General features: G+C 50.2%; 1 protein-coding gene across 3 annotated transcripts in view; it reads right to left on the reverse strand.

The window, feature by feature from the left end:
- MNT (MAX network transcriptional repressor) overlaps positions 1 to 17513 on the reverse strand; it is a 44805-nt gene that overhangs the window by 9421 nt on the left and 17871 nt on the right. For 2 of the 3 annotated variants that reach the window (XM_074890558.1, XM_074890557.1), the window contains 2 exons: positions 16964 to 17005; positions 16156 to 16267 (listed from right to left, as the gene is read on the reverse strand). In XM_074890558.1, the coding sequence (XP_074746659.1) occupies positions 16156 to 16267; positions 16964 to 17005 (154 nt within the window). The remainder of the gene's footprint in view (positions 1 to 16155; positions 16268 to 16963; positions 17006 to 17513) is intronic. The other variant, XM_074890559.1, reaches the window with a different exon arrangement.

Raw genomic sequence — 17513 nt, forward strand, 5'->3', positions numbered from 1 at the left:
GGGTGGTGCCTGCCCTGTGTCTGAAGGTGACCCTGGGGGCAGGACAGAGCCCACCCGACCCGCCAGCCGCTATGCAGCCGCCCCAGGAACCGGCCGGAGAGGGGACAGGGACTCAGGACCCTCCTGCCTTGGCACTTCTTCACACGGGTGGCTGGTAGGAAGAGGGTGGGTGTGGGTCTCCCTGGGCCCCTCTGACCAGCACCACCAGCAGCCCCCGGACAGACGGTATCCAGCACCTGCCTGACAACAGGTTATTTTCTGCAAACCATCCTGCCCACGTCAGGTGCCAGGTTCTCCCGTCAGTAGAAAGCCCACAGCGACAGCCGAGCCTTAGTCATTCTGACTTTGCTCGCCTACCCACTCCCAAACAGAAAACACCTTCAGAGACGTGCACTGGCTTCCAGTACTTTTTTTCTAAAACAGGACTTTCTAATAACAGCAGCGCTACCACAATGGATCCTACGCGATACCAAAAAAAAAAAAAAAAAAAGTCACGGCAGTTTTAAAATAAGAAGCAGCCACACTGATGCTCCTTTTACCAAACTGTTGGGATCTTCCAACAGAATTGGTATGTAAGGGTAGAGCTGAAGAGGGCAGAGGGGACCCTGAAACTACATCCAACAGAATAATTAATGAAATTTCAATAAAAGGAATTCACACAAATGCCCAATCACTTGTCTTTCAAGGTCTGAAATTTCATTAAGGCAGAGGCACGTGTGTCTGGGACAGCTGCAAGTCCATAACTGCCCCCGACGCAGTGAGGGTGCCGATACAGTGCTGGTACCTGGGATGACGACGCCGTCTGCCAGGGCCCTGAGGGACACACATCCCTGGGTCTGACCCAGGCCTGAAGGCTCAAAGTTCCTGAATTCCCTCTCCAGGAGATGCTGTTTTCCTTTGCGCTGTCTTGCTGCTTCTCTCAGGACATGGTCCCCGGAGCAAGGGACAGCTCTGGAGTCCCCCAGACTCCTGGAAGTCACTACTTTAAGGATGGTTGCTCCAAAAGGAGAGAAATCCTGAGAGTTCAAACCCAAGGGCTCTGTCTGTCAGAGCATGTAACCAGTCAGCAGGCAAGAGGGCTCACCAAAACATGCCTCTGCCCTTGCCAATACCGGTAGCTGTAACCGAGGTAGCTGGAGTCCCTCCGCCTGAGGTTAAGATGAACCTGAAACACTTCAGTATTAAAAAACCCCAAACCATCCCAACCTCATAATTGTAATCAATGGACCAAAAACTCCTGCCACACACCGAGCAGCTCAGCAAGCACCCGGGCATCGCTGGGCCACCAGCAGACTCCTTTCTTGTGGCCGCGGTCCCTCCGCGCAGGGTGACAGGACGAGCACCGGCAGAGACAACCCGGCCCTAGGACAGCCGCGGTCTAGCAGCAGCCCAGGGCTGGCAAACCCTGTGCCCGGGCTTGGAGTCCCTGTTCCAGTGCTGACTTTGCAGCCAGACTTCAAATGCTGCTGTTAAAACCCTCTGCCCTCCTGCACTGCGGCGGCTTTGGGCTGGGAGACGCACGAGAGATGAGAATCCGTGTGATTTCAAAGTTTATCTGACTTGGAATTATCTGAATGTGAAACAATTACAAAAAAGCCCATCCAGCTGAGTTTCCTCCTGAGAGGCAGTGATGTGCTTTACCAGTTTTATGCTTGGCCTAGATTCAGGTTACGTCAAGGCCTCTGTCGTCAGCAAGGACGAGGCCCTGGGCGCATCCAGGGAGGGTGCTGCCATCTGGGAAGCCCCCACTGACCCCCCCAGGGCCTGCTGCCAGCCCACCCGAGAAGCGGCGCACGGACAGGATCACGCCTGCAGCTGCCCGGCACCAACTCCTTCTTCACTTAACCCGGTCAATGAAACACCGATCCTGTTTCTTTGTGGCGGAAAAGCGGCTGAAGTTATCTGCATTTTATTCCCCCACCTCCTCGGAGAGGCGAGGAGCGACTGGCCCTGGGAGCTCCAAGTCCCTGCGGAAGGCGAGGTGTGGCCAGCGCAGTTCTGGCTTGCTGCCCCACACAGAGCGCGGGGCTCTCACACCCCAAAGCCGGGGGGACTCGATCTGAGCTCAGCCCACGTGTACCAAAGGCAGCAGCATCACTTCCGCCAGCTCAGCAGACACACAGCCCCCCAAGACTGCTCTTCTCCAAGCAACAAGTTTCAGCACAGACCCTTCTCCTTATGTTTGTGCAGCAACGATTGTAGATTTCTTTTTTTAATGTTAAGAAACTGGAAGCCCTGGTTGCCCAGGCAACTTTTACTCAGCAGTGTAAGGAAGCTACAACTTTAAAACTGATTTGTTTTTTACTTCTGTGCACTTAAAAAAATTCCACAAGAACATCACTTAAGAGCCAGTAAACCCTGGCCCTGATGTGGAGGAAGCTGATCCATCCCAGGAAGAAATCATGGATTTTCATGTGAATCCATCCACGGCTTTTGATGGTTGGGAAGTTTTGCAAATCAGCTGCTGGCTCTGGTGAGAACGAGTTGATCATTTCATTTACAGTTCTCACAGTTTCACTCCTAATCACATGCAAAACAGGGAGCTGAGGCCAAATAAAATGCACTGTAATTGTTTGCTGCAGGGATCAGTATTCCTGCAAGAACAACTCTGAGCACAAAAGTTGTATTTAAAAGGTGCTTTAACCACGTAGCCACACACTTCAGCGTGCGTAATATAAAGTACAAGCACGGTCCCACGGAAAACAGGCCTGAGTGTGAAGCTGAGAGCAGCCCTTTGCCGGGCGATGCCACCGTGAGCCCTCCAGCGCTGCGCAGCACGGCTGCAGAGACCGCAGGCAGCTGGGCACGGCGGCAGGAACCAAGGGCAGTGCTGAAGAGTCCCTCCCTCTTTTATTTAAACAGCAGTGACCAAATTAAAAGCCACATGTGCGTCTGCTTTTGCTCCCTGCGAATATCCGATTTTCTTCCTTTACACGTAGCTGCCACCTTCAAAGCAGCCTTTACCCACACGGATTATGACAGCGAGACCGGCACAACCGCAGTGACAGCCAGCACCTGATGCAAGAGCAGTTGTAACATTTCGCTCCTCCATGCCCACTCTTCTCGCTGTTTCAGAGCTGCTCCTCGGTCCTTGTGTGCATCCCACTGGCCATTACTGGGTAAACAAACCAGACACAAACTACTGTTGTCCCTACGCAGCAACAGTCATTTGTCAGCATAAAGAATTTTCCATTTTATAGCTGGCTGTAATTAAATTGCTTATTCTTATGTCAAGATTAAAAATAATGAACCCAATGCTTTCTCTGCACTCGCCTCACGAATAATGCTTGCCCTGTAGTTGGCATTAGTAAGCTTTAAAAGGTCTTGTTAAAAAGCTCCCCTTATAAACATTATATTAGCAATTTAGAAACACACTTTCAAATATGAGCTTTTCCAAAGGCGTATTTCAGATGTTGTGTTCTATTACATGGCATTCACTGATTAAAAATTCCTCATCAATGAGCAATCATGAAAGTGACTTGCAATTTTGAGCTGGATTCCTTAACTCTTTGCTATTGGGATCGCAGCCAGTGCAGCAAACCAGGAGCTGCTGGGCCAGGGGAGGTCCCTGAGCCACAATCCCACCCGCAGGATGTCCACACGATTCAGCAGAGCCCCCAGCCAGCTGGCCAGGCTTTCCGCTGCTGTAAGGAGTTTGGATTCCTATATAGAATGGGAAAAAAGCTAAATCCTAAGAAAAGGATCTTATCCTTGCAGGGACCGCCACGGTGCCACAGATCTACAGCAGGAGCAGTCCACCAGCCTGTCTCCGCCGATGCTGCAAGCACAGACATCAGAAGACAGCAGGATGCTGAGGACCCTGCAGTCCCCAAACAGCCCGAGCCCCCAGGACTGTCGGCAGAGGTGCCACACTCACCCGCAGCACTCTGGGCTTTTGCATTAGTTGTATCAATTTGGGGCATTCCTACTTCCAAAGGTGTTAAATTTTCTCTGAAGTTCTTCAGGTGCGATGAGCAGTTTGTTTAAAGAGAAATCGCTTGCCCCAGCTCAGCCCAACCTGCTGCAATGAAGGGCAGCCCACGGAAGCAGGAAAACCGAGTGCCGGTTCCCTGCGGCATCACGCCGGTGCCGCCGGTGCAGGCAGAGGTGACGTCAGCCCCCAGAGCCTGCGGAAAGCAGCGCCGGGCAGGATCAGGCCATCGGCAGAGGTAACAGTGGTACCTCTGCTTCTGCTTGTGCGAAACCCCGGCTGGTTGCCACGGGAACCAAAGCCATGGTTTCCATGGTAACTGCTTCATTCAGCTGGCTCTCGGTGCCGGATGCGCCAGCCTGGTACCACCGACGGGAAAATACAGGTCGCAGCACAACAGTGCCACCGCAGCGACTGACGGAGCGGCCGCACCACTCTCCCACACACGTCACCCCACGAAAACCACCCACCAGCAGCTACCCCCGGACAGCCCGTCCTGCAGCAGCTCCTCTCTGGGTTATCCTCAGAGCCTTTGCTCAGTGTAGGATTATGGTCTCGCTTTCCCCAGATACAGTGTAAAATCAGGACGGGCTCGACCCAAAGCTCTCGAGAAGTTAAAGCAAAGTGCTCAGCACTGGGGGAAACACGGGGAGGGTCCTGCAGTGACCAGTTCTCAGCGGATGGTGAGAAGTGACCGCTTGTGTGTTGAGGGAGGGGAGGAGCAGAGCAAGGACTTCAGGCTCCCACTGTTCGTGCACCGATTTCAGCCCCCGCCAAGCTCTCAAAGCACCAGAACAAGCCTTGCCAGGTGACACGGAGACCGTCCCACGCTACTCGCAGGTCTGATCACCAGCACCCTGCTGCAGGCCGATGCGATCCCAGGCATGGCTGCAGCCCCGTGGATCCGCCCAAGGCGATGTGCAGGGAGGCCTGAGCCCCTGGGCGTGGGTCTGCCCGCAGCTCCCACAGACCCCCGGGTGTGCACCAGCAGCCTCCACCCAGCTCCTCCCCACGTTTAACCCCCGGCCAATGCGGGCAGCCAAAGAGTGCAGTCGTGTTCTAGGGGGTGACTTCACCCTCACACACAGGCAGCGAGCATGGGGACTGTGGGGCACGGGGACTGCAGGGGCTGCACCGGTTTTCTGCCAGTACAGAGCAGTGTTGCTGGGCAGGGGCTCATCATCGTCACGTTTTTGGGCACCCACCACTGTTCAGAGTCTACTTGCAAGGGAAGAGATGAGTATCTACATAGAAATACTTCACAGAACAGGAAATCTGCCTGCACCAGAGAAATCAGGGGAAGATGAGAACATGCATTGCTATTTACATTTATTATTTGCACATTGTTAGCACTTAAGACTCCTGGAAAAAAAAAAAAAAAGGCGACATTGGGCCATAATCTCTGGAGCAAAAAAATACAGCTGAAACGTGGCTATTTGCACTGGACTTGCAGATCCAAGAGGACCCGGCCTCCTGAAGCACTGCTCTCTAGACAAAGTACAAACAGTTACTAGGGTAGAGGGTAGGAAGAATCCAAGTCAGGAAGACAAAGAATAAATTCAGGGAAAACAAACCAAAAAAAAAAGCAGCAAATGACTGGAACACACAGTATGAACACAAACCAGGGAAAGGGAAAGCCATGCCCAGGGCCAGTCACCAAAACCACGCTGGCTTCTGCCACTCAAGCAGATCTGGTTTATTCCTGGATATGACTCTCAAAGTTAAGAGAAATTCAGTGTTAAAAAACCTGAAGTATTATTTGCAATGACTAGGTGTTAAGTTTGGTTGCGTGTTTTGGTTTTCCTATTTTTAGTTTTTGAAATAGTCTCGTCATTCACAAAATAAACGAGATGTTTTCAATGACGCTAATGGATTCCGAATGCCCAAAGACCTGGAAATACCGTGGTGTTTGTTATTCAGAAAATTATCCCAAACAAGTTATTTTAATTTGTTTGGTGTGGGAAATACATCTCTGGTATAACTGTAATAATTTTCTGCAAGCAAGAGTAAAGCATACTGCATTTCAAGGAGCGATTATTATTAATGACACAACTGTGGATGCAAGACCCCTGTGAGCGTTTCCTGAGCCGGCGTGACAATGTACAGACGGCGGTTCTGGGGGGCAACAGCCAGATCTGCTGCTGCTGGGGATGAGGAGGAGATTTAACATGGAGACATGTTATCGCTACATCTACTTGCTGCAGCATTCTTGAATTTTTCTTGGAGGCATCTCACAGCAGCCACTGTGGGAGAGTTTTGGATGGGTCCCGGTCCGGCGCTCCCTTTGTTCGTGTTCCCACAAACGTGGCTCAGCCGCCGGGCAGGACACAGCATCCAGCTGCCTGTCAGGACACCAACGCTGCCCAGGCTCTGAGCAGCTGCCCGGGGACGCAAGCTGCGGGGGCTCCTCCTGGGAGAGGAGCACCCCTCCCAAAACACACCTCAGGTGGGGGACAGCAGTCCCAACACCCACGAGCGCGGGGAGAATCATCCTCCCCAGCAGAAGAGGACCAGCACCACGCACCTGCGATAGCGGGAGGCCGAGGTCGTGGTGACTCAGAGGAGGATGTCGCCCTCCCGCACCACCTCTCCTCCCTGTTTCTCCATCCTTTAAGGAGGTCAGTGCCAGTTACTCACACTCTGATGGCTCCACCTACGGCCCACGGAGCAGATCTGGGTCACCAGAGGATTTCTCTCTCCACCTCCCTCCCTCATTGTTACAGTGGCTGCGGGAGGACGCAAAACCCGGTTGTTAAATACAAACTGAGTTCAGCACCCGTGCAAGGCCACGAACCGAAGCCACGGACCTGAGTGAAAACCTCTGCCTCCACGCTGTGGGGTTCAGGGCTGCGGGCGCCGGCTGGCAGAGCGTCTGCACCCGGACTCCCCACCGTGCTCGCCAAGGTGGTGCCAAGGTGGAGCTCCTCTGCACGGTATGGCACGTCCCACTGGGCTCAGACTGCCTTGAACAGGTCAGGTCCACGAAATTCTTAAATATGAAGCAATAGGAAGGCGCCAGCTGCCAGGGACGATGAGCTCAGAATCACGACACACTCCACCCTGAAAGAGTACTGCAAGAATCGAGCAGCTTTCTACAAACCCACCCAACCTGCAGAATGAAATCAATCTCCTTTTGGAGACGTTTTCCTCTTAAAGATCTCACCCTTTTGGGAAAAGGAGCAAAATAAAAGTTGTTCTTCCTAACACTGCAGGAAGCTGCACAATCCCCCTCAGGTAGTTAGTTCCTGTTCACTTAAAATACAAATATAGCGAATGATCAGGTACCTGCCCAACGGATGGCACCCAACTCGGGTCTACTGTGCACAGGACAACAGGGCACCTGCCACCTACCTTCCTCTTTCCACCAGAGCCGTAGTTTTCAAAGACGTAATTTTCCCTAAACGCTGTCTCAGGACGACCTGAGCAGCCTAGTGATTCAGATCAAGATGTACCTCCGTGTAACAGGACCAACAGTTCCCACTTGACACCCTCATTATCAGACTGAAGACTCTTTTCTCCTATGGGTGCTATACTGGCTGTCCCTGAATGAACAGGAAAAAAAATGAATCCATTTTTTTCTGCTTGATTTGATGAACGCGCTCACATCCTGTGCAGAAGCAGCGTCCCTGTTTCACCAGGTCACCCAGCTTCCCACGGCCCGCGTGGGGCCACCCCACAGTGACAGTGAAGAGGAAGAGACAAAAAAGAAATCACAGCTGCACACGGAAAAGCGTTTGGATAAAACCACAAGAATTGGCAAGTCCAAGGCACAGGCAGGATCAGAGTCACCACTAATTTTTGATAAATAACAACTGAGACAGGGAGCCTTGTAAAAACCGTATTCGTATCTCCACGTCCTCCAAAGCATGTTTTATCAGTATTTCTATCACATCAGAGTAACACTGACACGACAACAGGAGATCAAGCTGATACCAACTTCCTGCCGCCGCACAACAGTCAGTTTCAAAATCCCCCTCATTTATTATTTTGCAGTTGGCAATGTCTAGCAAGGCTGCCACTGACATCTACAACGGCAAAGCTCTGTCTGCCATGGGCTGAGCTCTGCTGCACTTGGGCACACACAATGATTATTGTTTTCTTGCAACTATTTGTAATTTGTAATTGGTCAGTGACTACCTCACTGTAATTTTAGAGTATCAACACACACCTTTGCTACCGCTAACAAGAACAGGAATCCAACCTACCCCTGTAACTCGTGCCATTGGGCCCTTGACCTCTTCCCCATCAGGCTCTCAGGGAAGAGCAAACCCACAAACCAAGCAGTTACAATGTCAGTGGGGTTTTTTGTTTGTTTGGGTGTTTTGCCTTGTTTTAAAGGTAGGTGACTTCTGCAGTATTACACATAAAAGAAAGCTCGTGCAATCAAGCTGTAGTTACCACCACTTTCGTCCCATCGCGTGCCCACACCCTGGCAGCAGATGACAACCAACACGGGCAACGGCACCCAAACAGGCTACAACGCAACCATCATCTCGACACCCCGTGCCGTGCTCCACTTACAGGTTGGTTTGGATTTTACAACCTTGAGTGCTTCTTTAACTGCTTAAATGACAGCAGTATGACAGATGTAGATTCCCTAACAATTAAAAAAACATGTACAGGATTTATAATTCTGTTTACCCTTTCCAAACTCTTGTGTATGAGTCACAAACAAGACACTGTTAAAAAAAAAAATCACCATCGCTTTTGGCAAAGGTTAAGAAACAGCTTCCACTCACTCACCAAGGTTCAAACACTGGGCATTTTTAAACACTCCATTGCATGACACCTTTTGTGGCTGCTCCTGCAAATAAAATTCCACCGAGCGCTCTCTGGATGGAGCCTCCCTTCAGGCAGATCTCGCTGCAGCTGGGGAGGGCGGGCAGAGGATTTCATGTCAGAGCGCAGCTGCCTGGGAGCCCACATCAGTTCTGGCGGATGTGCCAGCTCGAGTACCAAACTCTGATTCAGGATGGGAATCCCACATTTCTTCTCAATGACCAAGGGGATGCGATGTCAGTGCTGCTGCGTGCTAAGCGCAGTCCCCAGCTACTAAAACACACCTGACTGGGGAAACTCTGGCTGGCTCAGAGCAGCACGCTGAGTGCCAAGGGATTGGAAGCTCTGCGAGCATCCCCCGGCTTTCCGGGTTGAGCACCCCAGCTCCTGTATCGACGTGGCCCGACATCGTGTCTCTGACACTAAAATCAATTCCCCAGTGACTCCGCTAAGGGCAGGAACTAGATCCCGCACTTGCTGTGCCAGAACAGCTCCCACTGACTCCAGGGGAAGGTCAGCCCTACGTCTTAATTCTGTTTCACATTTCTAAGCAAGTTTCAACTTTCTTTACTTAACACTATTTTTTTAAAGATCTTATTTCTCAGCACTTTCTGAAATCTACAGATGACACCATCTTGCATGACCACAGCCTACTGTTGCTGGAAGCCTTTATTATTGGCAAGGAAATTCCAGCTAATTAGACAAGATGCAATCAATTGATCAGGTCAGGTAAACAACATGAAGCAGCACTGCTTGGCACGTGAGTGCTGCTCACATGAAGGAGGCACTGAAAGTACTGATGGACCCAGTTCTTACCCGGCAAGTTTTATAGAAGATAAGTAGGTTCACCTAGTAGCTGGCACAGAACAAAAAAATAAGTTACAGCTAAACTTCTCAAGGTGGGGAACTTAACTGGATGCAGCATCCCAGTCTGGCTTGTGAATTTTGATCAATAACCCAGCCACTACAGTGCCTGAATGTAAATGAGTTCTACCGATACAAGGCCAAAGCTAACATCAGAGGTGTTGGGTTTCTGTCTGGGGTACGGCACCTCCCTGCATCAGGGACCGGCAGGTTCGCAGTGTCCTCCTTTACCTGGGAAACACTAAACCCTAACTGAAGCATTACCAGGAGACTTTAAAAATCCACTGGTCTTGTTCTGATCCTCTGCACTAGACAGGGATGAATTAATTGTGCTCGGGCCCTGACGAAGCAGCCATTAAATAAAACCAAACCAAAAGAAGAGATGCTGTGGTTATTAACAGGAGCACTTAACGAATGTGAAAACCGTATCTGGCCCGTTCACACGTTCACATGTCCACAAGATCAGCTTCAGAGGGACAGCACAAAGGATTTTCTACATGCCCTATTTAGGCATCCTTGGATGGTGCTCTGTATATATTCTGCCCTTGAGGGAGTCAATTCTGTTGTTTATTGTTGGCATAGATGGGAAACTGCATCGCTTTTAGGTGCGCAGTGTGTTGCTTCAGGCGGTTTGAAAAGCCAAAAGAGACCAGGTGAGGACAAACAATTTAAACATCCCATATAAACAATTAGCATTACTGACCAGCACAGGTAAGTCGGTTCACGATGGATTTCTACTCCTGGCAGATCAGGAATCAGCTCTGCAATTTGCTGTTTCTTACAGAGCACCCTGTGCTCTCGGCTCCGCCGGTGACACCAGGGAACACACCGCACGGACCGGAGCACTCGCTGCAAACAGCGACGACAAAGGAGGACGCAGACACAAGGGAAGTCGAAATAATGAACGTGCTAACGGTGAAAAACTGAACCAGCCTCCTGCATCGAAGTACAGGGACTGATGCTGACACGTCCTCTACTGCAGGGTTATGGGTTTTGGTTTACGAAGGGACAGGGACCGTTCTCCTGCCCAGGATAACCACTTCTCCCTTTGCACCTATCAGTCTGAGTTTGCCAAACTACTGTTTTTCTTTCCATCTGACAATGATTTGAGACCCATGAACTTCTGTCCTTGCTTTAACTTCAATCTAAAGCCCTTACATATGACAAAGGAAAATACCATCAGTCTGGGCAGCGGTGACCGAGCCAGCAGGTCGGCTGAGGCCACAGTATGGGCACGTGAAGCCCGTTCAGCTGAGGAAGCCCACGTCTGTAATCAGATGAGGAAATCAGGCACGCTTCCCTCAAAATGAACAATGCAGTAATTCACTTGCAAATCTAAAGAGACGTCAATTACCTTGAGTCCAGTTCACCGTGATTTTTTTTTTTAGCATGAACATGGTTGGGTGTTTTTTAGCTCCCGAGACAGGCATCAGACCACGGAAACTGTAAGGTGCTGCCTCCACTCCCTGCGAGGAGCTGGGCGGAGCTGCAGCCCAGCACCTGCCCCAGCCTCCACCGGCTTTGGAAGGGGAAGATTTCCATCATGGAGACAGAGACTGTTTTACTTTGGTAGAATACTTCTCTGGCTAGCTGGTCTGCAGTTCAAGAGACAGCAGCAGTCTTGTGACTTTTAAATGGCTTTGCCACTCGTTTATACACTTCTCTAAGCACATACGACCAGAAAAATCAAGAGACTGCTTTGCAACAAGAATTTATCTGGGTGATTCCTGGGGAGACTACAGGCATGGCCCAATGGTGAGGCCTCGCTCCAATACCCATCATCGTGGGGTACACAGCCTGCCCCAGCTCCTAGCGGAGAATGAAATTCTACCCTTCCTGCTCCTTCCTGAGGCAATAAATGACAAATTGATCATATCAGAAATCGTAAGTTCATCACAGCTATTTTCTATCTCTACCACTACAAGCAGCAAGTAGGACTGATAGAGGATGTCTGAATTCATAAGCAAAGTCCATGTCTTAAACAGAGCAAATATTCCTCTGTAGGACTAAGGCCCAACATCTATCACCACAGCATCCCCCCACAACACTTCTGCAACGTCTGAGCAGCATGTGCAGTAGTTTGGGTGACAGTGGCACCCTGCCCTGCAGTCTTCAAAGGACTCTACTCTTCACCTTTTGCAGGCCCTGGGAAGCTGCACTGTGTCTCACAGTTTGTAAGCAGATTATTTACTCAGCATTTGACTCTGGTTGTGGTGGGGAAACCGGCCAACACGCAGGACTCGCAGCGTGACCAGAGATCACGGCTGTGCTGCTCGCGGCTGTCCCGACGGCACCTGGGGAGGACATCACCCGGACGTCGGTGTACGCTAAATATGCAACAGAAAATAACCCCTGGAACTGGGAGGTGCGCAGGTACCGTAGCAACAGGCACAGTTTGAGGACAAAGAGAAAACAGCCATGCTTACAGGCTTCAATTAGCTTCCAACAAGATGATTACAACATTTCCTAGGGGGCAAGGAATCCTTCGAAGAGAATCAAACCACAACACCCAGCTGCCCGGCCGTCCTGGCCGCGAACCGCAGCTGACACCCTCTGTGCAGGGCCCCGCTCCCCAGCCGTCCCCGCAGCACCTTCTCGGGCACAGGCCACACACAGAGCAACTCCCCCCTCGCAGCATGGCTCTGGTGAGACGACAGGCGCGTCCCCTCGCTCTCGGCTGAGGCCACAGGGCTCTGCTCTCTTAAAGCCAACAGCATTTTCTTCCCACTGCCTTTCTTTCCCACGTCACTTTGCACCTCTCAGAAACTTTCCAGCATTTTCACTCCTGTTTTGCAGGAGCAAAGTGAAGATCGAAGGGCGAGGTGGCTCATGCTCGTCACAGGCTGTACCGCGGGGAACAAGAGCCCACCCTGCTGCTGTGACCCACAGGGACAACTCCCTCAGCCAAGAGCCACGGCACAACAGCGGACACCGCCCCAAACTGAATCACCATTTAAAAGGATTTAACGTCCAGCTGCGTTCAGCCTAATTTCCTTTGTGCAACAGTGTGTTTAATTGCAGAGATTCTAATTTACTGTTGCAGAGCACAAGCCCAGCTCTAAGGGTAAATTAAAATGACAACTCCATGGGAAGTTCAGAATTTAACTTTCCGACTTATCTGATTTGATGCAGATACAAATATTTAAATCCAGCCAAGGAAACAAACAGCCTGTTTCTAAGAAGTTCCAGCTGGAATGAGGAAAAAGGATTTTGCCGGAAGACAGGCTGCAACAATTAATGCACTGTCATACTCCTTGCGGGCACAGATCATGGGCTCAGCAGAGCTTCAGGACCGGCACGCTGCACTCCTCCTGTGCCAGACTCATTTGGGTTTGGTTTTTCAGTGTTTTATTCCCCTTCAGTGAAAAACTACTTTGCTCTATCCAGAATAAGAGGTTTTACTTTTAAATCTTCTTTGTACAATTCCCCTGTTGTCTTTTCAGGGGGGAGAGGTAAGCACCAAGCCTGTCGAGTGAAACACGCTGAGTCTGGCATGGGATTTGCTGCCAAAAGGGCAACAATTCCTTTGGTTTTTTTTGTAATCATGACCAACTCCGTGCTACTGCCTGCAGATGAGGCTGGGATTCACCTCGCCCTGCCTGAGCTGGCAGGAGAGGCTCAGCCCCATCCATAACCCCTGGGGAGAGGCATGCATCGTCTGCAGGCGGTTCATCCTGTCCCACAGTGACACATGTTATTTTTGGTGAGACAGATCGAAGCTAAATTCAAACTGAATTTTAAAAAATTAAAAAAAAAAAAAGATTCATTTCTAATTTTGAACTCTGAAAATTCAAATCTGATTTCTAACAATCTGGTATTTTTCAGGCAAATAAACAGAGCGCTCAAATTTTTAGCACAACTGCATCCTGTGATGCAAGCGCAGACCCACGAGGAAGCCGCTGCCAAGGAAAACACTCTGCTTTGGGGATCATCCTGCCACTGAGCCCCGCGGGAGAAGGGGACGGCCAGGCGCCGGGAGCGGGGGACGCCATGCCAGCCAGGAGGTCACACGAGCCACCCGCGGGGCCGCAAGCTGGCCCCGGTGCCAGGTCAGGCATGGGCACGCAGCCCACCGGCTCGCTGGCTGCCCCAGGGCTGGTGCTCGCCATGTGCTTGCCACACACGTGGACGCCGGGAGGTCACTGTGACCTTGGCCGCCACGGCGGGCTGACCAACCCGCCTCCTCCGGCGCCACTGACAGACGGACGGATGCAGCAGCGTGCAGCTGGCACCATCCCGGCGTGGCGGCCACCCTCGGGCCATCCCGGGTGACGGGGCAGCTCTCCTCTGCGGCCTCGGGGCTTTCGTCAGGTTCTGCTCCAGCACCCACCGGCTCCCAGCTGCCCCTCCCACCTGCAGCCCCCAACCCTGCGAGTTCCACCACAAAACCAGCTCCGTCACCCTGCGAGGGGGAAGCTGGAGACATAACAACATTTGGGTAAGAACGTTCTGTTTCTCTGCACTGAAACTGGTGGGAGAGGTGGAGGGCTGCTCCCCGAAGCCAGCCCGCAGGGAACGGGGGGCAAGCGGGGGAGTTTCTGAGACGCTGGCGCCGGCACCACGCACCCGAGACAAGTCACAGCAGCAGTTCCTCCCGCGAGCCGCAACGCCTGCAGCGCACGCAGGCAAATGGGAGCTGTGCAGGTACAGCCACCCACAGCGTGACGGTCCCCAACACGGGGGAAGTGAATATCGCGCCGTTAACCACCAGAATTTCTGCATTTTCACTCCATTGAACGATTAAATGCACCGCGATTACATCACCCCAAGACCCCCTTCAGCCCCAGGCAGTGGGCACGCAGACCAGCACGGGCACAGCAAGCAGTCGACACAGCTGATCCCAGCCATTCCCAGAACGGATCCACACTGGGAAAAGCAATTCAAAGGCGGCACTGAAATGGACGCTGAGTGGCAGAAACTTAAAGGAAACAAAATGCGGTTCTGAATCTGCGAATACCTTCTGGACCATCATAAAAGTAGTTTACGCTTCTTAAGAGGACACGACCAGAGTTTAATCCCTCACAATTCACAGAGATGTTGGTACATAGGCTTGTAGGCAGCACAAACTGCACTGCGTCTAAGCCTCAAAACACTTCACAACGGTTCCAGAGAAGAGGGAGAGGAAGAATCGGCCATCCCCACCGACAGCCTCAAAGAGAATTTTAAGCTGTCTTCCAAAGGCACAGAATAAAAACGCTGCCAGTCTGCTCACGGATCGGTCTGCACCTGCATCAGTATTCAGGGAGCGTCAGCTACCGCGCCAGAAACAGCTCCGTCCGTGACACCCTGAGCACGGCCACAGCTCCCGCCGGCGACGGGATCGCTCCATCTCCCTCCTGCTAACGGAGCCTCACCCCTACCCACACCAGCCTGCCCGACGCCAGGGGAAAGGCTCAGATCTCTCCTAATGCCCATCAGACTGCAATACAACCACACCTCCAAAAATGACCTTTTTAAGCAACAAAGATCTTTTTCCTTTTGTTTGCCATCCTCCAGTGGCCGAGTACCAGCAGAATTTGCCCCGGCCAAAGGCTTCTCTGAGGAAAGTAGCAGGTGAAGACTAATGAGCAGGGCTGAGCTGCTCTGACTCTGAAAGGTGCTGAGTAATTACCGACTCCCTGAAGTTGATGCAAGTAATCAATGTCCAATACTTCCAAACATAGGAATGAAATGGTATTTGAGAGAGACTGAGGAAAATGGGAAGAAAGCGAGGAAAAAAGATGAGGCTTTACTGTGGAAAAGCCCACTGTGAACTGTCCTCAGCATCCTTTATTCCAGCCAAAATGTGTGAGGTCTACTAGCTCTCTTCATTTGCACTATAAATTTTGCAACTCTTCCACTTTCCAGATGAATTTTAATTGCATTACACGCTATTGATTTCACAGTCACTGAGGTCACCTCTAAGAATTTCTTTTGTGCTACCATTAACCACTTTTACAAATATTAAATAAGCAAACACTAACACTTCACTCAACCTGCAAACACCACAACCAAATTTATCTTTCCTTTCTCCCAGACTCATTCTTGGTAGCCCAGAGCTTCAGGCAGCAACCCCAAATTCCAGTCTCTCCCTGCCTCCAAGCAAATGACCTGTACTTACATCTCCACCTCACCAAACATTTGAGACATTCACAACCTTCATGGAAGTCTGTTCATTTTGGTTACACAAAGAGAAAACCTCCCCAAAACATAGGGATTAAAATTCACCTCAGCCCAAAAAGGTGCAGTTTAAGTTTATACAGCCTGGATGTCCCTCTTTAAAATCACCCAAATTATCTGTTCACTGCATCACCACCGCTGCCACAGAGGACTTGGGGTTAACTAGGAACTTCCAGTACAAGGAGACTGCACGAAGCAAGTGTTCCTAGGAGATCCAAATGTTCTGGAAATCTGGAGTTTATAAATGACTATTCTCACACAGGAGGAGAAGGAAGAATGGGAGTTTTTCTCTCCCATTTCTCCTTTGCGCTACAGGAAAAAGACAAGTAACTTGGTTTAAGCAAAGTTATCACCATTCTCTGGTTTCACAGGATTAAGCTCTCCACAATGACGGCCGGCAGCGACCCGAGCGCTACACCTACCTGGATGTATCGCAAGGCACTCCTTAGGACGCTGAGGTTTGAGGTCTTCTTGTCATCTACGTTGGGGATGTTGCGTTTTAATGTCTCAAAGCACTCTTTCAAATGCGCACGTCTAAAGAAAACACAGGTGGTTTGTCAGCTTGTGGGAGCACACACCAGAAATCAATAGAGAGCTTAATTTGGGCCTTAATCCGGCAAAGCACTCACACATGTGCATAGCAGTCACCGAGACTACCTGCATGCTTCTGACCGAACCAGCTCACCCAGCAGAGAGACGAGGGGGTTGCATGCCCGGACTCTAGCCCTAGCTTTGTTAGGAAACCATTGTACAATCTTAAGCGAAATATTTCATCTCCCTGTGCTGTTGCTTCCACTTTCACCATATTTCCGATTCAGCCAGACTTGTAAGTTTTGGATCAGGAACTGGTCTTTATTCTGTATTCACACTGTACACCAATCCCTGATCTTGGCTATTTTATTACTTTGAACCAAAAGAGAAGTTACACCGTTATGCACGTGGGGATTTACTTTGCAGGATCAGGGCTTTGCAGGGTTATTGTAATGCAATTACGCAGCTAAGTAAAACATACTGGGATGCAAGAGATGCAGAATTGAGCTGTAAGAAAGCAAAGCAATACTGCAGGATTCATTAAATGTCACTAAGAATTTTGTTCAGGTTATTTGTTAAAAAACAAACAAACAAAAACCCGCCAAAGCCAAACAAATATTGACAGACTATAGGCCAAACAAAAAAAAAGGGGGGGAATTACAATTAAAAAAAAAATCAAACCCCTGGCTTTCTACGCACCTGTTCTTCTCCAATTTATTATGTACTTCCCTGGTCCCAACCCTGTAACCCAAACAGAACAAAGATAAACTCAGTGTCAGGTTTAAAACTACTGCCATTCAACCTGTATTTCCAGCAGGGTGTGTGTGTCTAGGACATACAGGTAAATATTAAAAAGCAACAGAGCTGTTCAGATATCACTGTTTTAATATTAGTTGCATATATATTTCTACCTATACTGTATCAACATAAAATCCAAACTTTACATGCACATTAGATGGGATAAGCATTACGCATATACCGCACACAAGATACAAATGGATATAATGTGTGTATATGTACACAGACACGGCTACTAGCAACAACAGGGAAAGACACAGAGTAAGAGCTGTATGTATTTATACAGTACCAGATAGCCCAGATTCTGACCCATTTCTGATCTACGCCTACACTCCAGTGGGGTAAGATTCATGCAGTTTCAAATTAAAGTGTACAGCACTTGGCAGACATACTTCAAACTGCTTTAGTTTTTTACTGTGCCTGAAATAACACAGCTGAGCATAAATATGGA

The sequence above is a fragment of the Strix uralensis genome, chromosome 20 (assembly GCF_047716275.1).
Source record: "Strix uralensis isolate ZFMK-TIS-50842 chromosome 20, bStrUra1, whole genome shotgun sequence".
Classification (NCBI taxonomy): Eukaryota; Metazoa; Chordata; class Aves; order Strigiformes; family Strigidae; genus Strix; species Strix uralensis.